The sequence below is a fragment of the Engystomops pustulosus genome, chromosome 11, assembly GCF_040894005.1.
Source record: "Engystomops pustulosus chromosome 11, aEngPut4.maternal, whole genome shotgun sequence".
NCBI classification, from domain to species: Eukaryota; Metazoa; Chordata; class Amphibia; order Anura; family Leptodactylidae; genus Engystomops; species Engystomops pustulosus.
This window is the reverse complement of record NC_092421.1, coordinates 11,750,180-11,776,643: the sequence shown is the minus strand read 5'-3', so window position 1 is coordinate 11,776,643 and position 26,464 is coordinate 11,750,180. Positions and strand designations below refer to the sequence as shown.

The 26,464-nt window shown below is 43.4% G+C and overlaps 1 protein-coding gene across 1 annotated transcript in view; it reads left to right on the top strand.

Moving 5' to 3' along the window:
• The first annotated feature begins 23,686 nt into the window (after positions 1-23,686).
• Positions 23,687-26,464, top strand: part of CLCF1 (cardiotrophin like cytokine factor 1) — a 39,391-nt gene continuing 36,613 nt past the window's right edge. The window contains exon 1 of the mRNA XM_072130413.1: positions 23,687-23,826. Coding sequence (XP_071986514.1) covers positions 23,811-23,826 — 16 coding nt within the window. The 5' untranslated portion in view covers positions 23,687-23,810. The remainder of the gene's footprint in view (positions 23,827-26,464) is intronic.

Genomic DNA, 26,464 nt, shown 5'->3' with positions numbered 1-26,464 from the left:
ATTCTGCTGTGCACTTAAATAGCTGCACTTAAGAAAGATGCACTGGTAAGACCACAGTCAGGTATGACCTGTAGGCTGCAATTTATATATCAGGACAAATTAATTAAAACTACCAGGTGTTAAGAGGGCTGAAGAGATAGAGAATGGAGTCAGCAAGTCTCCCAAAAAAACACGGAAACAAATATGTATTCACACAAATCAATAATCAGAGAAAAACAATACTACAAGAGATGCTGGTACGTTGGTGCCGAACTAAGCAGACGTCCCTGTGGATGAGAGAAATAAGTTATGGCAAGAATTGAAGACGATGATGGAATACAAGGCCCTATTCTATAATGCTACATTCTGATATATTTCTGTTGTGCACTTACAGTATATACTTGTGTATAAGCATAGTTTTTCAGCATAAAAAAATGCTGAAAAACCCCACCTCGGCTTATACATGAGTCAATAAAAAAATAAACTTACATACTCACCTTCCAGCGCCACTGATGCTCCCGTCCCCGCGGCTACACTTTTGTCTACTCTATGCTGTATTAGCTGGCAAGACACGGCCATGCACTCTGCCGGCCAGCTCACACTATGATGCGGCTCTGATTACGTCATAGTGTGCGCCGGCTAGTAGAGTGCATGGACCCGCCTCTTCCAGCTAATAAAAAGAAGAAAGAAGAGGAGCCGTGGGGAGCTGTGCTGAGCATTGATGCCACCGGAAGGTGAGTATGTACGTTTATGTTTTTATGAGCTGGGCAAACTGGGGGCTGGCTGGCTATATACTCCACTGGGCTGGCTATATACTACACTGGGCTGGCAATATACTAAAGGGGGCTGGCTATATACTAAAAGGGGCTGGCAGGCTATATACTAAAGGGGGCTGGCTGGCTTTATACTGAAGGAGGTTGGCTATATACTAAAGGGGGTTGGCTATATACTATAGGGGGCTGGCTGGCTATAAACTATAGGGGAGCTGGCAGGCTATACACTATAGAGGGCTGGCAGGCTATACACTAAAGGGGGCTGGCTGTAGACTAGAGGAGGCTGGCACGCTATACACTACAGGGGGCTGGCTGCCTATATACTACAGGGGGCTGGCTATATGCTGCTTGGGGCTGGCAGGTTATATACTAGAGAGGCTGGCAGGCTATATACTAGCTTTCTATATACTACTGGGGGCTGGCTGGCTATATAGTGGGAAGGCTGTGACCAATGCATTTTCCCCCCTTGGCTTATACTCGAGTCAATAGGTTTACCCAGTTTTTGGTGGTAAAATTAGGGGCCTCGGCTTATACTTGGGTCGGCTGATACTCACATTTATAGGGTAAATAGCTGCACTTAAGAAAGATGCATGTAACATACTGCCAATGCTGTCTTCTATCGCTTATAGTCCCTATTTGTCTGTTTGTAACCTGGGGGTATTTTTTGTGCACATTTTGATAATGACGAGTACAAGTTAAGTTTTAGTAATACTAAATACTAAGTTTGCTGGTTATATTTTGTGTGATAATCCTGCAGCGCCTTTTGTTATTGTTGTGACTGTTTAGATAAATGTATGGTAATAATCCGCTGAATAAACCGCTGAACTGGAACCGGCGCAGGGGAGAACATACAAGCTTATTAAGGATGGAAGAATATCTATCCCTAAAGGAAAACATTCCCACCTGTAGACGGCGCTGTTTTAATGTCTTTGCATCTCATTAACCTTGTCTACTATGATATTATGATTTACTGACAAGTGGAACTGCAAGTTCAGAGCTCAGTGGGCGGTCCCTGTGAAACATCTTATCTCACAACACCTTTCCATCAGTGTGACTGCATTTCCACGGTCTGTCAGACTGAAATGGTTGTACAGACTGTGACTTCTATAAACATGTAAGTTCTGTAGTTTCATCAAAGATGTTGAACCTGCTCTGTGTAATACTGACCTGCCATCCACAGTCTACTAAACTCAGGAGTAGGTTAGAATAAACAGGGAGCAGATGGAGAGAATAGATGTCTGCAGGATCAAATGACACACAGTATTTCTTTGCAGTCTGCAACCATGGAGTAGGCCTAGACCAGAGGTATGTACACAAATAGTAGCAGATTTTGAATCTAGAAAATTTGAACAGTTGATTTTACATTTTTGGCAGAATGTATGAGGGAGCCTGCAGCCTGAGAAGCCTGATTGTGGATGAGACATTTCTTCAACAACACCTTTTCTCTATATAATGCATGCATCGGGAACTACTGGCCCACTAGAAGAACACTTCTGTTGAAATTGCAGTACACCCAATTTCACTGTGCCCGTTTCAGAACCAAAAACACTAACTGAATCACTACAAGCACACTACACATGTGCTCTGAATATATAATAGGCAAATGTACAAATACATTTTACAGGATAGGATAAGGAAAATTTTGCCTCTTCAGCTACTTTGTAAGGCAGTTCCCTAAACATCAAGCATGACTTTCAGGAAGCCTAATGACATTATGTGGGATTAAAGCCAAACCAGTATATTCCAGAAGGAGCAGATTCGCAACTCTAGACAGCTCTATTTCCCTGTCTTTGCATCTCTTCAGTGCAAAGTAGGGATCTGGTTTAGCTGAGTGAGAGGCTTTTGACTAGGCTCGATCAGTAAGAGTTCTCCTTACGGGAACTTTGCCAATTGAGGCCGCCTTGCAGGCTGGTGGAGACTTATAGCCATTGATGCATCACTAGGGGATTCTGGAAAATATGCAAATAAGTTTTCCAGAATGGGATAAGGAAAACATTGCCTCTTTAGCTACCTTGTAAGGCAGCTCCCTTAAAATCAAGCATGACTTTCAGGAAGCCTAATAAAATATAATTGTCATATTATAAGAGACCAACCAAGGCAACTTTGGTCTAAATGGGTGTAAAGTACAAAGATAGATTATTCAGTTTGGAATAAATATATTTACTTACAATCTACAAACACTTGGATGGAAAGTACAGAGATCTTTCTAATGAACTATTAGACCTAGAAGGAAAATGGTTTTACAATTATTCTTTACAGCTCAAGCTATCAGACCTTCACTGATCAGACTCTTATCAATAATCCAGCCCCTAGGATGATATTTTTCAAACTGTAACTCCAATCTGGATGACATTACTTGCAATCCATCCCTTCTCCCAACTACCGGGTAAACCATTTATATAACAATTACACCAAATTGGAAAAACAATGTGGGAGAAAAACTCAAATTTAATAAAATTGACACAGTGCAAAGTCTAAGTAGTATACTGTAAAAATGCAGAATAGTAAATCTGTAAATGGCAGTAAATAGTAAAACTTCTTTTTGTTGGTATGAATTAACATGAAAAAGAACACAATAATTGTGCTACATTTTTTGTCCCACAGTGTCACAACTGCACTCACACACAATGGGGCTTATTTCTAAGGGCCGCAGGATGCACTTTCGTTAGACTTTGCAGCATTTTTAGGATTTGTGCGGCTTTCAGTCATTTAACAGGGGTCTGCGCTGGGATTGTGTCGCACGTGAACAGATTTAGGCGCAGCTGCGCTGACTTTCATGAAACAGAAATTGTGGGGGCGGGCCGTTGGACAATCCGACTCATTCGGACTGAGTACGGGATTTAAAGGAAACCTACCATTTCAAATGGTAGGTGTAAGCTGTAAACAGCGAGCACCAGCTCAGGGTGAGCTGGTGCCGGTGCTTAGTTTCGTTAGTGTTAAAACTGCGGTATCGTGGTTTTAACACTTTTTAAACTTTATAGCAGAAGCTGCTTCGGCGCTGCGTGCACACGATCGAGCGCGCAGCGCCGAAGCAGCTTCTGCTATAAAGTTTCAAAAGTGTTAAAACCGCGATACCGCGGTTTTAACACTAACGAAACTAAGCACCGGCACCAGCTCTGCTCGGTGTTTACAGCTTACACCGACGATCTGAAATGGTAGGTTTCCTTTAACTTTCAAATTGTGTCGCAAGACCAAGCACTTACATGCACTGGGAAGAAGAAGGTGAACTCTGTCGGACCTGAGCGGGGAAGTGACACATGCAGGATATCGGGCGCACGGTCGAGAGAATAGCGGACAATGCACTTTCAGGGAACTCCTCGGACAGGGTAAGTAAATGTGCCCCATTATGTGAAACCATATAATGGGGCAGATTTACTTACCCGGTCCATTTGCGATGGTAGTGCACCCGATGTCCACCAGGTGTCTCTGCTGCGCTGAATTCCGTCGGAGTTCACTGAAGTTCACCAAGCCAGGCCGGGGGCAGGTAAGCGCGTGTCAAGCGGCACATTTTTTAAAAAAATAAATAATAATAAATTCTAAAAAATCTTTTGCGCACTGTGAGGGAGATGTGGACTAAGTGACAATGCTGTGTGCCAAAATTGTGCCACATGTTGCATAAAATTAAGTCAACTAATAGAAGGTCCAAAGTTAGACAGTCTTAACTTTATGTATACAAGATTTTATATTCAGTATTAGAAAATCTGTCTAGTCAAACTGCACTTTTTAACTATTTAGATTTTCTTTATCTCCCCTAATGTGTCAACTTGGCATATAATATCTTCGAAAGCAGAAGAAAGCTTTATACTTGTAAGGTCCCGCAGGACAGGTCATCACTAAATTTAGCTCTGGTTAGTTTTCTGCTCAGCTGTAGAGGATCTGGCCAACTCTAATGCCACTGCTAACACCTTGAAGGCTGGAATTCCCATTGCTGGTGTCAGGATCAGGGGTAGTGGACCCACTGTACCACCGTGAGCGATGACATAAGCCGACACCTTGGAGTGTAGTATAAGTTCAACCAGGTTTTCACCAGTGCCTGCCGCAAAACGGGTTGGACTTGCTGCTTCTTGATACCACCAGGTCACTCCACAGACTTTACTCGCGGTGGTGGCCAAGGCGAAGTACAGAATTGTAAAGCAGGAAGTGGTCGTGGACAGGCAGGAGATCAGGACAGGCAGCACGGGATCAGGGATGTAGCAGAAGGTTAGGACAGGCAGCAAAGGATCAGAGTCAGTAATGTAGCAGGAGGTCACAACGGGAATCACACGCCAGTGCGTGGGGACTGCTGCTGGAGCAAGAAGCGGTGAGCCACGCTGCAGCCGTGCACCAAGGACACAGGAAGGCACACGGGTGTGCCTGTGACCCGGGACATGGGGACAAGTAATCTTTGCTATAGTGAACATTTCCTGCACTTCCCAAAAGTAGTGTTGACACCTGTAGTATACCAAGCCTGCCACTGAGGTGTTAATGTGATATCTATTTTTGTTATGTTGAAACAATTTTTATCTTTCCTGCAGAATCAGCATTGAGACATTTCTGCTCTTAGATTGCTGCCCTAGCAGCAGAGCCAACCTGGCTTCATCCCAAATACTCCCAAATTCCTACTCTACAACTAAATTATCACCACAGCCAACTAATTCACTAGTCTTGCATGCCTGCAGTAAGGTCCGGTCCCAGTATCCCATTGTCCAGTGTGATCCCTGGCTGCTGATAACATCACAGGCCTCCCCTTTAACAACTGCCTGGGGATCTATTACCACGCACACTGGAAGTGCCCAGGGGGACCCATTCTCAACATTTCAGCCTCCCCCTCTTCTTGATTCTCCCTGCTGGCCCTCGTCAGCATGGATGAGGTCTGTTCCTGTGGATCAAGCCACCGTGACACAGTCTGGTGCTAGGCCAGCCACTCCGATCCCTGCAGTCTGCTCCCACTGGGGTAACACATATTACAAGAAATTCATGAAAACTCAGAAATAAAAAAAATTACATTTAATTTCTTAAATATTTAGCCAAAATACAGAATGGTAACCAAGCAGGTCAAAAGAGTATATTTTATATATCTATATGAATACATTTCACTTGGTTTCACTAATGATAATACTGTCCCTATTATAATACTAGATCTGTCATTAACTTGCTTAAAACTTTTTTGTGCAATTCAACAATTTACTGGATGAATCACCTGTTACAGAAGTAATAAAAAATAAATGTCTAAGATGGACGACAATTCAAAATGTAATTGTTTTAGGAAATGAGTGTGAATATGTATGAGGCAACAAAATAGTTATCTGACTAGTGACATCATTATTCCAATATAGAACAATCTATCCCGAGGACCCATCCGATGAGTCACTTGGTTTCAGAAGATAATATTAAGATTTTTGTACAGTTTCCATTTTAGCCACCAGGTGTCAGGCTAAGTTCCTGATTGGCAAATTGCAGAATCTCCTTTTACAGACTGCTGTAAAACTGGAATTTTTCACAAGTAGATGGTGGAATATTAACACATGAAAATGTGCTATCACTGTTACCAATGATTTCATTCAGGACTGTGTCATGGAAGATATATATTTTAAAATATACGATTATTGTTAACCAAGGCAGTGTTTTAAAAAATGATTCAGAATTGCAAAAACATGGATTGAAAAAAGAAAACATGTTTGTCTTGAATATGAAATAACTCATCTGGTTAATTTCCTTCTCTATCCACCTGTTACATCATCCATTGCTCCGCTGTTCCTGTAATGAAGTGATGCTACTCACACACATTGGGGCTTATTTACTAAGGGTGCGCGTATCGCATTGCCGTCGGACTTCCTGAATTTTCGGTATTTGCGCCACAGTGACAGGGATTTAGCAGGGGATTGTGTCAGACGCAATCGTTTTTTGCTGCAGCGGCGCCAGCTTTCATGCGACAGAAATCAAGGGGCGGGCCAGCGGATGTTCCGACTGATTCGGACTGATTGCGGGATTTTACATTCAAATTGTGTCGCAAGACAATGCACTTACATACACCGGGAAGAAGATGGTGAACTCCAGCAGACCTGAGCGGGGAAGTGACACATGCAGTATATCAGGCGCACGAACTTCGTGAATCACGGCATAGCGCATTATACATGGACAATGCACTTTCAGGAACTCCGAGGGATCGGGTAAGTAAATGTGCCCATTTGTAGCTAATAGTACCTCTTTTTAAAAAATTTTTTAATAATGACCTTATAGAGGGTTTACAGAGTAGAATTTCATTATTTGCAGATGATATGTAGCACTGTAAAGTTATCACCCTCAAGGGTTGTATAACATTACAGTGGAATCTGGAGTCTTAAAGGCGTTTCCTACAAAAGGTAGGCCTCATCCACAGTGGAGAAATGTGAATATGAGAAATAAAATATGAAATTTAATAAAACAAAAAAACCCCATAAATTACCCAATTAAATTGCAAACGAAAATTACAGGGGGGCGCACAAGTGGGCAATAAACTCATTTTAGGGGATTGGGTTTGGCTTTTTCTGTATTTGAAAATGTATTGGAGGAATTTAATAAAATTGATTTGATTTAAAAAAAAACCTCTCTTTTAGAGATCAGAGCCAGAAAGTTGCTGTCAAGGCAAATAAAACCACAGAATATATATTTTTTATCACTGATAAGACCTCACGTGGAATACTTTAAACTATTTTAGGCACTGGTGTATAAGAAGGACCAGGGTAGGACGAGGGGTAGGCAGACATAGGCAGTCGCCTGGGGCGCCACCTTTGCTTAGGACAGGTGGGGCGCAGGTTTCTAACTCACTCATACTTCCTCTTAGTAATCAGTATATTATGATTGTGCTGCCCGTCACCATCACTGACTTCTCTGAACTATGGAGAATGTGTGCAGCAGGATGAGGAGAGGTCAGAAGGCACAAGCGCCCCCCACTCTTACCTCCCCCAAGCTCTCCACACCTTCTCTGCATCAGTCAGAACAGCTGTTTTATTACTAAAATTATGTGGCCTGTGTGATCTGTGTGTCCTCCCATTAAAGAGGTTAATTGTTCGTCTGCTGAGCCGACACCCCTCCTGTGCGTGGAATAACAGACAGGCTGTTACTGTAGTCGGACAAGCGAGGATTGAGCAGAGACATGTATAGAAGCAAAACAGAAAGACTATACGATTGTCCTATCCACCCAGGGGGTGACAAAATGGGCATTTGGAGAATCTCTTCTTTCAAATGAATCTAAAATTGTGTTTCTAGGTGCAATGGATCCCAAGATATTCACATTTAAAGTGAGAATTTCAGGTGCGATTTTTATATATAAAAATCACTCCCGATGGCACTTTAACAATTAATATCTCCTGGAAACACAAATATAGATTCATATAAAAGAGGATCTCACAGAGCCAAAGATACAGCCCTCTGAAGTGTACCCCCCTCCAGATTATATATAGGGAGAATTTGCTGCACACAGAAGCTGCTGCGCTAGTGAGGTGCCGTCTTGTGATGTGTTGTTCGTGAACAAGCTGGCTCCACTTTCGCTTGCGCGACTCCCGCGCTTCTTACCTGTCCCCGCTCCTGTTCCCAGTCCTACGGCCATGCAAGCGTGTCCCCGTCTCCAAGGGTGCGCACGCACCAGCTTCAGAAAATTTAAAGGCCCAGCACATCGTTAATTGGCACTGGCCATTTAACAGAATTCTATATAGACCTGTCTCTCCCTGTACACCCTGACAGATCTTTGTGCCTCATAGCCTTAGAGAAAGCTTGTCTGATGCACTGTGCGATTATCCTGATTCTCTGCTGTGATTCTGTTCCTGACCTCGCTCCTGTGCTGCCCGTCCTGACCTTTCGCTATGTCCCTGACTCTGATCCTGGATGAAGTCGCGCCTGTGGAACAACCTGGTGGTACCACGCCGCAACAAGTCCAACATGCTTTGCGGCAGGCTCATTTGCATACAGTTCTTCATCCATTGGTAGATGTCCTTTAAGGACAGGTTCTGTTCTACAAGATTGGCACATAGCAAATTTGGTGCCAATATATAAAAAGGATCACTTTAGTTGTGGGGATAATATTTGAGGATCTATGGGGAATCGGTTGATTAACTTCAATGAGATGGTAAGTTCTAGACTGAACTTGGGGGAAGCTGTGGGTCAGTGCAGGGAGAAGGGATGGGCAAGGGCAGTAATCGCCTAGGGCAACACCCTCATGTACAAACTTGAAGGGTGCTACCCTCAATAGAAATTATCGGTATGTGTAGCTTTATGATTTACATATTGCTGATTACTGTCAGAGTGATGTTGGCGCTTCCTGTACCCTCTCTGACGCCCGGGTGGTGCTGGACACTAAGCAATGGTGCTAGAGAGGAAGCTGCTGGCATCTTGTGTGAGAAGAAGCATGGATGTAAGGAGGAGGCTGCAGAGAGCGTGGGTAGGTGAGTGTACAATTTCTGTTTTTATATTCATATACTGGGGGCATGTGCTGGGTCTGAATACACTAATCAGAAATGCGGTATATAGTCACACAAAAGTGCTAAATGACTGCCACTAAAGCGACAGGTTAGCAATACACTATCCTGGAAAATAGATTCAGTAACAAACAAACACTATTTCATCTTTAGCTGGTACAGTCTATACCATCGTGTAGAAAACTCTCCCACTGTGAAGACTAACAGAGGCTTACAGACTGACCCACACAGAGAGTTATACCCCATAGTGATCAGAGCAATAATTTAGTTACATTCAAATATTACAACTGATTACCCCATCCAATTGTGTTTTTAATTCACTTTGTTTGTTTGTATGCACATTGTTGCTTGCTGATGGTGCACCGTTTACACCTTTTTAATATATACAAATAAAAGGTACATTTTATTCCCTGAAAAATGGGTTAATTATGCCTGTTGGCAATTGTGGTTCACATATATACTAGGGGCATGTTCTAGGCTACATAAATACTGGGGGCATGTGCTAGGCTACATATATACTGGGGGTATATGCTAGGCTACATATATACTGGGGTATGTGCTAGGCTACATATATACTTGGGGTATGTGCTGGGCTACATATATACTGGGGGCAGGTGCTCGGCTACATATATACACGGACATGTGCTGGGCTATCTATATACTGGGGGCATGTTGGGACAGTCTGATGGGCTACCTCTATACTGGGGATAGTGTGCAGGGTTTTCTATATACTGGTGGCTTGTGCTGTGCTAACTTTATACTTGGGGCATGTTCTGGGCTACATATATACTGGAGGCATTTGCTAGCTTACATATATACAGAGGGAATATGCTGGGCTACCTATATGCTCATGGCATGTGTTCTGCTACTTATATAGTGGTGGGCATGTCCTTGTCTACATATATACTGGGGGGAGTTTACTGGGCTAAATCTATACAGGGGATTGTTCTCTGTACATTTATGCCGGGTGCATTTGCTGGGCTATATATATATATATATATATACAGTAAGAAAAGATCCAAGCAGCATCAAAACAGAAAATGAGTAAATAAAAATAAAAAGCGGGTGCACGCCTCAGAGGGCCGGGCATCAGGTCCTTCAATTATATAGACAAAGGGAAAAAAAGGCAACACACCAGATTGTAGTGAAAAATACCTTAGTGGATTTATTCCATGTGAAAGAGCAACGTTTTGGCTCCAAACAGTTGAGAAAGGCTTGACAAAGGCTCACTGTTTGGAGCCGAAACGTTGCTCTTTCACATGGAATAAATCCACTAAGGTATTTTTTTCACTACAATCTGGTGTGCTGCCTTTTTTTCCTTTGTCTATATATATATATATATATATATATATATATATATATATATATATATTTATATATATACACACAAACAGTGGGTTAGGAAAGTATCCAGCCACTCTTTGTTTCATTGCATCCAATTGGCACCATCAAAAAAGTTTCTTTTTTTGCTCATTAACATACACTCTGCCCCCATCTTGACAGAAAAAAACTGAAATGAAGATATTTTTGCTAATTTATTAAGCAAGAAAAATTTAAATCTCCCCTCGTGATAAGTATTTGGTCCCTGGGGATAAATATTCGGCCCCTATGGTCAGTGATGAGTAGAAGCTGCTTTGGAGCTGGTGCAGCCGGGAATCTTCTTGGGAAGATGCTACAAGTTTCTCACCCCTGGATTTGGGGATCTTCTGCCTCTTCCTTGTGGATCCTCTCTAGTTCCTCAGGTTGGATGGTAAACGTTGGTGGAGGCCAGTTTCATGTCTCTCCAGAGATGCTCCATTGGGTTTAGGTCCTGGCTCTGTCTGGGAAGGTCAGGAATGGTCACAGAGTTGTTCTGAAGCCTCTGCTTTGTTATTTTAGCGGTGTGCTTAGGGTCATTGTCCTGATGGAAGGTTCCACCCAATCTGAGGTCCAGAGCACTCTGGAAGAGGTTCTCATCCAGGATATTTCTGTACTTGGCCCCATTCATCTTTCCTTCCATTACACCCAGTGGTCCGGTACCCCCATAGCCTCATGCTGCCCGCACCATGTGTCACTGCTGGGATTGTATTTGGCAGGTGATGAGCGGCGCCTGGTTTTCTCCACCACTTAGAATTAACACCAAAAAGTTCAAGCTTTGTCTTATTAGAGCAGAGAATCCTATTTCTCATAGTCTGGGATCCTTCATGTGTTTTTGCACACTGTATGCAACTTTCATATGTTTAATTAAACACAGCTGGACTACTGATATATTGGGGGAATGTGCTGGGCTACATATATGCTGGGGGTTGTGCTAGGTCCTATAGTGACCAATCAAAGCTCAGAGCTCATACTAATGACCTGTGGCAAAATGGAAGCTTAGCTGTGATTGCTCAATAACTGCTAAAACAGACAATGGCTCCTGTATATGGTGGTTAATAAGTGGATTTTGGAAAGCACGGGGGGGGGGGGGAATTTCGGCTCAGAATGAGTCACACAGAGCAGCTGTACAAAATTTGGTGACGGTGCAGATTCCTTTAGCCGACATACATACATACACACATACATACGCACACTTATACACACATACTCTCAGCTTTATATATTAGGTGTGTAGTATTTTGAAAAAAGAAAAAAGTGTGTGCTCACCATTCCATTCGTACGTCAAATATTCAGGCTGTGCTGGATGCAAAACCGCTTGGTCAAAATATGCAGGAAAAAAATGGATGGAAAAAAATAAAAAAAAGATCTGGACAAGCAGCTGTTAAAGGGCAAAAAAATTCTTCTCCAAAACTTTATTTGTTACATGTTAAAAAAGTGACATCACTAAAATTAAAGGGGGGGGGAATGATGCTGGTATTTTTTTCCATCCATTTTTACCTGCATGTGTAGTATTATGGGACATATTATTCTATTTGCACTGTTTTTACTACTGATAAGCCTAATTGTAGATTAACCCTGCAGTTGGCCTCTTTTTATTTAATGGGGGACGGAGCCATTTCATTTTTCCCCCTTTGAATAATCCCTGACTATGACAAGTTGTTGCTACTATTTTACAGAGGGAAGGTCTAGGTTACCAAAATGCCTTAAATGTGACTCCGAAAGTAAATAGTTTTCCCTTCTGTGGGTCCATTGACATCTGCCTTATAGACGCTTTTACACCTTCTTTATTTTTTCGCTTGCTGTACTGATAAAAACTTTATTTTAGCATTTTATTTTTTAAAACCACCAGATAAACAAGCAAAAGTCAATTATCAAGGGAGACTTCATAGGAGCTGAATGACCAAATACTCCAGACATCATCTAGTGATGATCTACCATAAACATCCATCCTGATAAACCAGGGACATTAATTATACTGCAGACCCAGGCACCAGGACTGTGGTAATCTTCTTATAATTGTTATCCATGGCCTTGTCCTTCTAAAATCAACTTTTACAATTATGCTAATGAGTCTGAAGAGCTACTGTAGCCCCTCTGTGATCTGGCTTCCCTTGTGTCTACTCCCCCCCCCCCCCCTCGGTTCCTCACCACTCGTGCAGTGGGCACTTCCTGCTGGAATCTCAGAGGAAGAGTGAGACAGTGTAGCAGTCTGTAAAGCCAGATCACAGAGGGGTTAGGGTAGCCATTCAGGCTCATTAGAATAATTTTAAAAGTTGATTTTAGAAGGAAGGAGGCCATGGATAAGAAATATAAGAAGATTATCACAGTCACTGTGCCTGGATCTATGAGTAAGTGTCCCTGGTTTATCCATGTTTGATTCTGATGGTTGATTTCCTTTAAAGTGAAATTCCATATATACGATTGAGGGTAAAGATAGAAATTAAAATGCAATTAGCTGCTGCTACTACAATGTATTGATATGTTTTGCGATTTTAAGAATGTAGGTTGTTGTTTCAATCTACTACAGTTGTTAAAATATCCCACTAAAAATTAATTTTACAATAGTTATTTGATCTTAAAATTTTTTTATGAGTTTGGAAAAATCGGATCCTTGAAATATGCTAGAAATATGTCACAAATGGTCAGAGATCATGTACATGTCTTAGGAGATGTTCACACGTTTTGGATTTGTTACAGATTTTAAAGAGCTTCAATGTAAAAATCCATGTAAAATCCAAATGTAATGAAATAAATGGGATTTCTACAACATTTTCACATGGAAAATTCATGGATCTTTTGCCATCAACTTGGATAGGAAACACTTTGAGAATAATTAGCTTTCTGCTTGTTACTTTTTTGACAAATGGGGGATTGACTGATAGATCTTTCACCAATTTAAGGAAAACTATTTGATACAAAACACTGTTTGAAATGTAAAGTGATCGAATGTGAAGAATTTTTTGTGGATACATTTCTCCTTATCACTCGTTATGTCAACAGGTTCTGTAACCTAAGATCAACTCTTGAGGAGCAAATTGACGCAGAACAGGTAGATCCCCAGTTTACGATGGATGGGTTCTTTAGGTTTGTTCTTAAGTTGAATTTGTATGTAAGTCGGAACTGTATATTTTATAACTGTAGCTCAAGACAAAATGTTTTATTTGTTCCTGTGACAATTGGATTTTCAAAAATCCTTACAGCTGATCATTGCAGCCTGGGACTAACGTAACTCATTCAGAGAGCTTCACCAGAGGTCACAGGGGGCAGAGGTCCGTCTGTAACTAGGGGTCGTCTGTAAGTTGGGAACCGCCTGTATACACTAGGAAATATATAAATTGCAAAAAACAGAAGTTTGTGGAGTAGCACTGTGGTAATCAGGATTGTAATCCGATGTGGGTGCAGGCTTCAAGGGATCTGGCTCAAGGTCCCATTAATCAAGAATCCAAGACAGGGAAGCAGCACTCCTTGGAGTGCTGCTTCCCTGTCTTGGACACTAGGAAATATATTATATCATATGTGTATGATACTTTGTTCATAGGAATTTAGTATAAATCAATAGGGACTCGTGAGTAACAGCAGGCATCGGAGTAATCCTTGGACAGTGGCTCCTGTCTCCCTGCCGCACATTTAGATTTCTGTCCTTGCAGATTGTTCTGTGACCTGTGATGTAATGGTCTAATAATAATAAATAATAGTAATAATTTTTTTATATAGCGCACACAGATTACGCAGCGCTGCACAGATCTTGTCAAATCGTTATCTATCCCCAATGGGGCTCACAATCTAATTAGAGATGAGCGAACATGCTCGTCCGAGCTTGATGCTCAGTCGAGCATTAGCGTACTCGAAACTGCTCGTTGCTCGGACGAATACTTCGCCCGCTCGAGAAAATGGCAGCTCCCGCCGTTTTGCTTTTTGGCGGCCAGAAACAGAGCCAATCACAAGCCAGGAGACTCTGCACTCCACCCAGCATGACGTGGTACCCTTACACGTCGATAGCAGTGGTTGGCTGGCCAGATCAGGTGACCCTGGGATAGACTAGCCGCTGCCCGCGCTGCTCGGATCATTCTGTGTCTGGATGCCGCTAGGGAGAGAGCTGCTGCTGGTCAGGGAAAGCGTTAGGGTGTTCTATTAGCTTACTGTTAGGCAGGAGTGATTCTCCAAGAACCCAACAGCCCTTCTTAGGGCTACAATAACGTTATACTTTTTTATTTTTATTTGCAGCTAGTACCATATTGTGAGGAATTTGCAGGGGGACTTGCTACCGTTGTGTTTAGCTCTTAGTGACACACATATCCACCTCAAACACCAAAGTGGGAAAATTTATTAGGGGTTTGATTTCAATTAGGCACAGTCTGCCATTTACTTTTTATTTTACGTTTATTTTTTTAATAACTCAGTGTCATCTCATCTTGCATAGTAGTGTGCTTTCATACTTGGCTAGAAAATAGCCATAGGAGAATCCAAACGGCTTACTTACGCCTACAGTAGCGTTATATATATTTGATTTCTGGTTGATCTGCTGGTGGCTGTACTTGCTGCAGTGCATCTACTAGCAAATTGTGAGCAATTTGTAGTGAGACTTGCGACCGCTGTGTTTTGCGCTTAGTGACGCACATATCCATAGCAAAGGCTGAAGTGGGAAAATTTATTAGGGGTTGGATTTCAATTAGGCACAGTCTGCCATTTCCTTTTTTATTTTACGTTTATTTTGTTTAATAACTCAGCGTCATCTCATCTAGCATAGTAGTGTGCTTTCATACTTGGCTAGAAAATAGCCATAGCAATAGGATAGCATCGTTTGGTTTTAAAAACTCAAAAACACAAAAAAAAACAAAAAACACAAAAAAAAGTTAAAAAAAAATTAAAGTTATAACTCTCATTTTAAAAATGTTTAACCCGAGGGCTAGGGGTAGAGGACGAGGGCGGGGACGTGGGCGTCCAACTACTGCAGGGGTCAGAGGCCGTGGTCCTGGGCGGGGTGAGACACCACCTGCTTATGAGGGAGCAGGAGAACGCCGCAGAGCTACACTCCCTAGGTTCATGTCTGAAGTTACTGGGACTCGTGGTAGAGCACTGTTGAGGCCAGAACAGTGCGAACAGGTGATGTCGTGGATTGCCGACAATGCTTCGAGCAATTTGTCCACCAGTCAGTCTTCCACGCAGTCCACCCATGTCACAGAAATCGCCACTCCTCCAGCTTCTGCACCTCAGCCTCCTCCCCCCCAGTCTGCCCCCTCCCAGGAAAATTTGGCATTTGAACCGGCATACTCTGAGGAACTGTTTTCTGGACCCTTCCCACACTCACAAACCACTTGTCCGGTTGCTGCTGAGCAATTTTCCGATGCCCAGGTTTTCCACCAGTCACAGTCTGTGGGTGATGATGACCTTCTTGACGTAGTGGAAGAAGTGTGTAAAGAGGTGTCCGACGATGAGGAGACACGGTTGTCAGACAGTGGGGAAGTTGTTGTCAGGGCAGGAAGTCCGAGGGGGGAGCAGACTGAGGGATCGGAGGATGATGAGGTGACAGACCCAAGCTGGGTTGAGAGGCCGGGTGAACACAGTGCTTCTGAGACGGAGGAGAGTCCTCGACCAGAACAGGTTGGAAGAGGCAGTGGTGGGGCCAGACGGAGAGGCAGGGCCAGAGCTGGTGCATCAGCGCCAAATGTGTCAACTAGTGAAGCTCCCGTGGCGAGGGCTCTTGCGGCGAGGGCTAGATTTTCAGAAGTCTGGAGGTTCTTTAAGGAAACACCGGATGACCGACGGACTGTGGTGTGCAACATTTGCCAAACCAGGATCAGCAGGGGTTCCACCACTACTAGCTTAACTACCACCAGTATGCGCAGGCATATGAATGCTAAACACCCCACTCAGTGGCAACAAGCCCGTTCACCTCCGGCCGTGCACACCACTGCTCCTTCCCCTGTGTCAGCTGATAGTCAGCCCCCTGCCCAGGACCCTGCCACAAAAACCCCATCGTCGCCTCCACGATCCTCCACAGCATCCACCAGCGTTCAGCTCTCCATACCCCAGACGCTGGAGCGGAAACGCAAATATAGTGCAACCCACCCGCACGCCCAAGCCCTTAATGTCCCCATCTCCAGATTGCTTAGCCTGGAGATGCTGCCCTATAGGCTAGTAGAGACCGAGGCCTTTCGCAACCTCATGGCGGCGGCCGCCCCTCGGTATTCGGTCCCCAGCCGCCACTACTTTTCCCGATGTGCCGTCCCAGCCCTGCACCAGCACGTGTCAGACAACATCATCCGTGCCCTGACCAACGCCGTTTCTGACAAGGTCCACCTGACCATGGACACGTGGACGAGTGCTGCCGGGCAGGGCCACTATATATCGCTGACGGCACATTGGGTTAACTTGGTGGAGGCTGGGCCCGAGTCTGACCCTGCGGCTGGTCATATACTGCCGACGCCGAGGATTGCGGGGCCTACCTCGGTCCAGGTGTTTCAGGCCTACTATGCCTCCTCCTCCTCCCACCCCTCCTCCACCTCCTCCGAATTACCATCCGTGGGCATGGCGCCATCAGTCGGTAGCTCTAGGCACAGCAGCAGTGCCGTCGCTAAGCGACAGCAGGCGGTGCTCAAACTGCTGAGCCTAGGCGATAAAAGGCACACCGCCCAAGAGCTATTACAGGGCATCACGGCGCAGACTGATCTGTGGCTGGCACCGCTGAACCTGAAGCCAGGCATGGTTGTGTGTGACAACGGCCGTAACCTGGTGGCGGCTCTGCAACTCGGCAGACTGACACATGAGCCATGCCTGGCCCATGTGTTAAATCTGATAGTTCAGCGTTTCCTCAAGACATACCCCAATCTGTCAGATTTGCTCACGAAGGTGCGCCGCATCTGTGCGCATTTCAGGAAGTCCAGCACAGATGCTGCCACTCTCAGGGCAGCGCAGCGCCGCCTCCAACTGCCCGCTCACCGACTGTTGTGCGACGTGCCCACGAGGTGGAATTCAACACTGACCATGTTATCCAGAGTTTACCAGCAGCGCCGAGCGATTGTAGACTGCCAGATGTCAACTTCCACCAGAACTGGTAGTCAGGTCAGTCAGCTTCCTCAAGTCTACAATGAGGAGTGGACGTGGATGTCTGATATCTGTCAGGTGCTGAGTAACTTTGAGGAGTCAACACAGATGGTCAGTGGCGATGCCGCCATCATCAGCCTCACCATCCCGCTGCTTGGCCTGTTGAAAAACTCTCTGATCAGCATGAAGTCGGAAGCTTTGCGCTCGTCACAAGAGACGGGGGAAGAAGATTCCCTTGTTGATAGCCAAAGCACCCTTAGGTCTGTTTCTCAGCGCATATTGGAGGAGGTGGAGGAGGATGAGGAGGAAGAGGAGGAGAATGTTGGCGAGACACAAGAGGGGACCATTGTTGAGTCCTTCACTGTTCAGCGTGTATGGGCAGAAGAAGAGGAGTTGGAGGAGTTGGAGGAGGAGGAAATGGACAGTCAGGCCAGTGAGGGGAGTGAATTCTTACGCGTTGGTACTCTGGCGCATATGGCAGATTTCATGCTAGGCTGCCTATCCCGTGACCCTCGCGTTCAAAGAATTTATTCCAGCACCGATTACTGGGTGTTCACTCTCCTGGACCCACGGTACAAGCAAAATCTTCCCACTCTCATCCCTGCAGAGGAAAGGAGTGTGAGAATGCATGAATACCAGCAGGCCCTGGTGCACAAGCTGAAACAGTATTTCCCTTCTGACAGCGCTAGCGGCAGAGTGCGTAGTTCTGCGGGACAAGTAGCGAGGGAGAGTAGGCGAGCAGGCAGCTTGTCCAGCACTGGCAAGGGTACGCTTTACAAGGCTTTTGCCAGCTTTATGTCACCCCAGCAAGACACTGTCACCTGTCCCCAGTCTCGGCAGAGTAGGGCTGATCTTTACAGAAAGATGGTGAGGGAGTACGTAGCTGACCATACCATCGTCCTAAATGATCACACAGCTCCCTACAACTACTGGGTTTCAAAGCTGGACATGTGGGAGGAACTGGCGCTGTACGCCTTGGAGGTTCTTGCCTGCCCTGCCGCTAGCGTCTTGTCCGAGCGGGTTTTCAGTGCAGCTGGTGGCATCATCACCGATAAGCGTACACGCCTGTCGACTGACAGCGCTGACAGGCTGACGCTTATTAAGATGAATAAAGCCTGGATTTCTCATAATTTCCAATCTCCACCAGGTGAAGGAAGCTCAACCTGAATAATTTATCCACTCCTCCTCCTCCTCATTTTCCTCCTTCTCCTCCTCTTTGTACAGTAAAGCAGAGGAAACTGGCTATTTTTTGACAGGGTCCACTGGCTCTAGCTATAGTACTTTATGCATTTAATTTTTCTGGAGGGCCACCGACCCGGTCCTCTGTTTTAATCAATTTTTGGGACTGCCACATACAGGCACTCAATCTATTCCATTTTTCTGGAGGGCCACCTACCTGCTCCTCTGGTTTGAAAAAATTTTGGGACTGCCACATACAGCCACATCTATTTCATTTTTCTGGAGGGCCACCTACCTGCTCCTCTGGTTTGAAAACTTTTTGGGACTGCCACATACAGGCACTATCCAAATTAAATTGTCTCCATAGCAGCCTCCACACGTTGTCTCCATTGCTACCTCCAAAAGTCGTCCATATAGCTGCCTCCATACATCGTCCCTTTATCAAACGAGGTGTGTCAGGCAGAAATTTGGGTTGTTTTCATGGATTCCACATCAAAGTTGTTAACTTTGTCGCCACCCTGCTGTGTTATCCACAAAATATACTGGCAAACTTTTACCATTTAGGGATATTATTTCAGCGCTTCTTGTGCATCTGTTTACATTCCCCTCACCCGCCATATCCCAAACTTATAAGAACGCTACTACACTTGATCTTATACAAAAGGTTCTTAGAAGTGCTGTTTGGGGAGTAGCCTAGAGACAGGGGCTTGGATTGGCGAAAGCTCGCCTGGCTGCGGAGCGCCAGCTCCATCCCAAGATCCAACTAACATAGTTTTAACTGCAGCACCTTTAATCTACTACTAGTTCACTGCCTCCATAATAATAATAATAATAATCTTTATTTATATAGCGCCATCATATTCCGTAGCGCTTTACAAATCATAGGAAACAAATACAAATGTAATGTAACAGAGCACAACATTTGTATGGAACAACAGGAGTGAGGTCCCTGCTCGCCAGAGCTTACGGTTTATGAAGATGATGGGGTAACACGAGGTAAAAGAATATTTAATGGTCAAGCCATTCTTCTTAGGGAATAGAACAAAATATAATAAATGGAATTGCTGTCGCTTGAACCACTCAGCCGTCATCTTATATACCAGGTCCAGGGTGAATGGGACTGCAGAGAAGTCTGGTGCCTGTTGGTTGCTGGATAACAGATGGGAGGACGACACAGGACGGGTTAGTAGAAGAGTTAAAACTTCATGCAGTTAATGAGTGTTATAGGCTTGCCTAAAGAAATGGGTTTTAAGAGCACGTTTGAAACTTTGGAGGTTAGGTATTAGTCTGATAGTCCGGGGCAGAGCATTCCATAGAATTGGTGCAGCTCTAGAGAAGTCTTGGAGACGCGAGTGGGAGGTCCGCACTAGGGTAGAGGTTAATCTAAGATCACTGGCGGATCTAAGAGCACGGGTTGGGCGATAGACTGAGATAAGAGAGGAGAGGTAGGGGGGTGCAGCATTATACAGAGCTTTATGGATGAGGGTTATTATTTTAAACTGTATTCGAAAGGAGACTGGCAGCCAGTGCAGCGACTGGCATGAACTGTAAGCATACATGGTCCCCTTATCAAACGAGCTGTGTCAGGCAGAATTTTGGGTTGTTTTCATGGCTTCCACAACAAACTTGTTAACTTTGTCGCCACCCTGCTGTGTAATCCACAAAAAATACTGGCAAACTTTTATCATTTACCGATATTATTTCAGCGCTTCTTGCGCATCTGTTTACATTCCCCTCACCCGCCATATCCTAAACTTATAAGAACGCTACTACACTTGATCTTATACAAAAGGTTCTTAGAAGTGCTGTTTGGGGAGTAGCCTAGAGACAGGGGCTTGGATTGGCGAAAGCTCGCCTGGCAGCGGAGCGCCAGCTCCATGCCAAGATCCAACTAACATAGTTTTAACTGCAGCACCTTTAATCTACTACTAGTTCACTTTTTGGGGTTGTTTTCATGGCTTCCATGTTAACTTTGTCGCCACCCTGCTGTGTAATCCCCAAAATATACTGGCAAATTTTTATCATGTACCGATATTATTTGAGCGCTTCTTGCTCACCTCCTTTGGTTCCTCTCTGCCACCCATTGGTTTGAAGCCTGAGTCCATTTAGGGTATGTCGCCATGCCACTCTCTAGCCTGCCGCTGCTGCCGCTGCCTCTGCATGCCGTCCCCTATAGTGTCAGGGTCAATTATTGGATGTTTTAGATGCTATCTAGCTTCATTCTGTCACTCTGTCATGGCCATGTTGTTGCCCATAATTTTGGCATAATGGTGCGTTTAAGCAGCCTCAGAGGCATCCATGCATGCTGCCCCTGCTGTTTCCTGTCCATTTCCGTGGTGTTTCCATCCTTTTCTGAGGTTCCCAGGTGTTTGGCAAGCTTCCCTGTGCAGAGCCTTGGTCCCCTTGAAAAATGCTCGAGTCTCCCATTGACTTCAATGGGGCTCGTTATTCGAGACGAGCACTCGAGCATCGGGAAAAGTTCGTCTCGAATAACGAGTACCCGAGCATTTTAGTGCTCGCTCATCTCTAAATCTAATCATCCAACCAGTATGTTTTGGAGTGTGGGAGAAAACTGAAGGATTCCCTACAGTTTCGTAACAGGATTTCCAGTAAACTTACATCCCTGGTTGGGTCATTAAATTGTTCTCGTAGTTAAAGTAGGAAGATTCTGGTACGGGAATTGTAGCTTATTTCCTTCTTTAATATGTCAAGAAAATGTACCACATCTCCTTCACAAAAAAAGGGAGTTATAGCTTTTAACACTCACTTTATGACTTCCCAAATAAACGTATCAAACAATTCAGGAAGGTCACTTGTCTATGAATCCATAACTTGTGTCACTCTGGTGAGTGACACAATGTAACAGCATGACCACATGGAGCGTCTGCCAGTTCCCGTCTCTTCTCTGAGTCAGGACGACCGGCCAGATATTTATGAATGGCTCTCACACCCGCTGCCGCCATAGCCACCCTCCAGGTCCCATGACTAACAGGTTAGCCGGCCAAAGGCTGAATGAGAGTCCAGGAAGCACGACCTTTCTCAGCATGTACACAGAGGTCACTCTAATTATTGCCTTGTTAGTCATTAGCCAGCCATTGTCTCCATCTATGATCATCTGTCAACTGGTCGCCCTCCTGTGTATCACAAGGCTTGTATGGCTGATTTATAGCGTCTGGCTGCTTGTGCCTCTGACATGTGTATAACTCATTCCTTTCTCTTCTCTCTCTATAATAACACCTATAGAGCAGCCATGTGTTACCTGATCAAAAGGAAAACACAGAAGACAGATAGTGAAAGAGAAAAGGAAACAAAACGAAGAAGAGCAGGATGTACAAAAAAAGGAAAAATAAAATACATAAAAGATAGGTAAAAAAAAAACTTTAAAAGAACAGGGAATAAAAAATAGAATTTTAAGTAGAAAAACAATTTCCCAGTTTTTAGAATTCTAGTTTTATTGATTTGATTTAACCTATTTTTCGTTACTTTTTACTTTTGGGTATTCATTCTTTGTGCCATTGCCTCTAACACAACGTCATCTTTCTCTTTTATATGTTTTCCGAAAACCTGTACCTTTCTTGTTATTTTACATCTTCGAAGACGGATCACCCACCGCCCCAGGGTGCCATTTTTACTTACAGCTGGGGATCTAAAAATGGGGTGACTAGAACTATAGGGTCAAGGGAAGCAACTGGATCCTTGTCATGTCCCTTAACACAAATGGAAAAACTAATTTAATTTATAACTTTGCAGGGAGGAGAATAGAATAATGTGACGCGCGTGATGGGCAACGCAAACACTTTTTTTTCTACTTTTGGCATAAATTATGAAGATGAGCAGAGGTGTTACCTGTAACTGATTTGGTGGATTGCTATGGGTAGAAAAACAATTCTCCCCCTGTTTCCATGAATGAATGTTTTTGCTTCTTATTTAAATGAAGGAAAGACACTTCTAGCAAGATCTTCAGAAGCTCCGCAGAAAGCGAAACGCTCCAGTCCATTTCTACGCATGCAAATGTATTGGCCGTGTTCACATCTGCAGGAAATATTTCTGTGTCCTCTCTGTTACAGGAGCAGAATGGCAAAAATATAGAAGCACCATCTCCGTCAAAAGATAAAAACGTCAACCAACGTATCCCGCTAATTGTGGTAGGGTCCATTGGGCTTTTCCGGCAGCGAGTCTCCTGTTTTCTTAAACACAGACTACAATCTCATAGATTGTAAGCTCTTGAGAGCAGGGCCATCACTCCTATTCCCCCATGTGACTATGTTTTTACTCTGTAATGTCTATATTTGTATACGTCCCCCACAACCCGTAAAACACATTGAAACGGCATTATATTAATAAAGATTATTATTGAAATGGAATCTACTGTGAAGGCATCTGACAAAGCTTCAAACACACATATGAATGAAGCCTTAGAAGCTCACGTGATATCTTAAAGTTTGAACCTACTAGAACAAGGGCACAGGTACATGTTCTTATTGGTATTCCCGAAGAACATGACTCAAGGATTACACGTTATAATAGGCCAACCTGTCATCTTAAGGTTGGCATTCATTCTGCATACTACCTGTGTCACTGAGAGGTGAAGGAGGTCCATGTTTGGGCGCCTACCCCCTCATAGTCTTTAGTCTACATCTTTGGCACTGCCACAAGGGACAGCTTGTTTCTGGGACTGGTAGACATAAGAGAAGACGTTGATGCCTGTCTCAGCTTATCCTTCCCTCTCAGCCTCCTATAGATAACTTTTCCTCTGTCTCTCCCTCCCTTTCTCCCTTTTCACTTCCTCTCTCTCTCTATTTCTCTGTGGTTACTTATATGACGTCAGGGGAGAGGCTCCAATTCTCTCTCCCTCCCAAAAATTCCTGCTTCCCCCTCCTTTCTCTTCCATTCGCTCTCTCCTCCTCTCCCTCCCCCTCCCACAGATCACCCAGTCTGGCTTTAAAGGAAGGTAGGAGCAAGAAATGGCACTCTCTGTCCTGGCTAGAAAACAGAGAGCTGGGCTACCAGCAACCGGCAGCCAATAACTTTCCTGGGCCTCGACATGCGGCTTATCACAGGTACCCAACTTCCCCAAACTTTCCTGCACATCTCTCTTCTCTGCTGTGCATCTGGCCGGGCCGTCTCTATCTGTAGCTCCATCTCATTGCTTTCTCACTCATTCCTTCTCCTTCCTCTCTTGGACACTGTCTTTGCACCATCTCTTCCTCCCTCACCAGTCTTCTGAGAATTTGTTACTTTACACGTTTTGTCCTGCTCATTGTATTCCAGGCTTTTGGTGTGTGTTCTTCTTTGGTTCACAGACTTTTAAGACTCGATTCTTCATGTCACCTTTTATTTACTGAGTGACAACATATCCCTCAATATGCCATGCGATAAAATTCTGCTAGACCCTTGCCCACATCTCACCTTATTTAGGATGGCATTATCCTTCTGCGTCAGTGACCTATAGCAATATATTTAGATGTATTATTATTTCTTTTTGGATACACATTAGTATTGATGATAATAATGATACACATAGTAATAAAACGTACCTAATGTAATAAGAGAGAAAAGGTGTGCACAAGAAATAGGTGACGACTGCATCCGTGCCATTTCAGGGTGAAACATGAGAGGGGCCCTAGAGACAGACACTTGTAGAAAAGTGTCAATATCAAAGACAGATTGTGACATCTCTCAAAGTTCCCCACCCTGAGCATTGACAGACAACACAGTAACACGCAGCTTGTCTAACTAGCTGGGCTCGGCTCCCCCTGTGTGATCCTGACTGTATGCCTCATGCCTCCTGCCCTGGTTCAGCTCAGCTGACGTCCTTCTTGTATTTACTCCTCTATCTTTTGTCCTTCAACGTTCTTCTTCTCATCTTTGTCCACTAATGTCAACTATCGTCTCATCTCTCTATGAATTAGCCCTCTCGCCTCTCACTGAGGTGCTTCAACTTTTGCAGTTTGCTTTATCTTTTATGTTTTAATCTCCATTTTCATTTGGAATTTTTTTTTCATTCAACACCATATAAGTATGTGTTACATCCCCCCCCCCCCCACCTTCCAGTCTTTATCTCAGTTTTTCTCAGCCCATCCTTGGTTTCTTATGTCACTTTACATCATTATGTTTTCGTTTTGCTTTTTGTAACCTTAAGCTGAATGGTTTTCTTATGTGTTTCAATGTGTAAAAAAAAAGCTCTGGAGATCTTCCAGAGGGGAACCGTGTGAACACAAATGTTGAGGGAAACACACTTGACATGTCTTCACGTCTTCATTTTTTCACAAAACTCCCAAAAAAATAAAAAAATAAACCTAGAAATAATACAATAATCTGTACTTTACATGAAAAGATCATTCATGAATTTTAGGCTGTGTATTTGTCGTGAACTTTTCTTGAACTTTTCTTAGAAGTTTTCTGGAACTTTTTGGTAACTTGGACAAAGTTTATTCTAATTCTTCTATAACCAAAGATACAATGTTTGGGAGTGAACTTGTTTAGTTGGTTATAACGTTGCTACTTTATCTGGTTCTTTTTTTTATACTGGCCTAGAAACCTCTCAGAGTTTTTCTCCTATGTTGTCATTTTTGCCATTGGTCAAATGTTTTCTATATTTTTAACATGTCCTTATTTTAGCCTGTTTTTCCTTATTTCTAAAAAAGCGCACATGTGCTTCCTATTACAAGTAGAAAAAAGAGAAGGGAACCAAAATTGAGAGATACAAGTGTCAAAAGCCGGAATACGTAATGAGAAAACAGGTCAATGTATTTGTTTATTTTGAATTATTTTCAGAATTCCAGCTCGGCGACTTCACACATCATTTCCGATGTTTTGATACTGAATTTACACTTTTAGCCTGACATGTTGGATACACAGAGTAGATGTGTAATGTGGCACCAGGGATCAACAGGACACTTGGGATTGTATCTAGGCAAATATATCACTTGGTTCTTCAAGTAACTGATCTACATAAAAATAGAATTAAATACTATGGGGGTCATTTATCTTTATTTTTCTTCCAGTTTTTTCTGTCTTTTTTAGACATTTTTTGGCGCATTGCAAATTTTGCGCCTTTTTGGAGACATTTTGAAATGTCCGTCAGTAATCAATAAGTCAGTAAGACATTTATCTTCTATTCCAGATGTGCTAAACGTCGCAAATGACATTTATAATTTTAAATTGTCTAAAAAAATTTTTGGCCGCAAAAAACTCCAGACTAAACTTAGAAAATGGAAAGAAATTACTTCTGACATTTTTGAGACATTCGTAAAAAAATGTCTCAAAAAGGGATCTTATAAAAAAAATCCCCCATTTAACACAAGGAAAAAGTGAGATTGATAAATTACCAAAGAAGCAGACGGAAAAACGACAAGCAAAAAGCAGCCAAAACAGAGATAAGATAAATGATCCCCAATGTGTTTGAATTAAGAGAACAAGAAACAAGAGTATCTTCTCGTGCATATTCATTATGATCAATTTATTATTTTATAGAAATTTTTTTCTAGAGCCTGTGCTAGATGTTTGTCTTTCAATTGTGGTGAAATAAAAACTCTTAATTTTCACATCAATTCCATATAACAAGATACAATTCTGTTGTTCCGTGACAAATCAGGAGCAACAAAATTTAGTTTTTTACGTTTCACTTATTTTGTAAGAAAAAAGGTTTCCACAATTTTCAAGTTCTAAACGTTGCCTGGAAAAAACGAGCCAGTA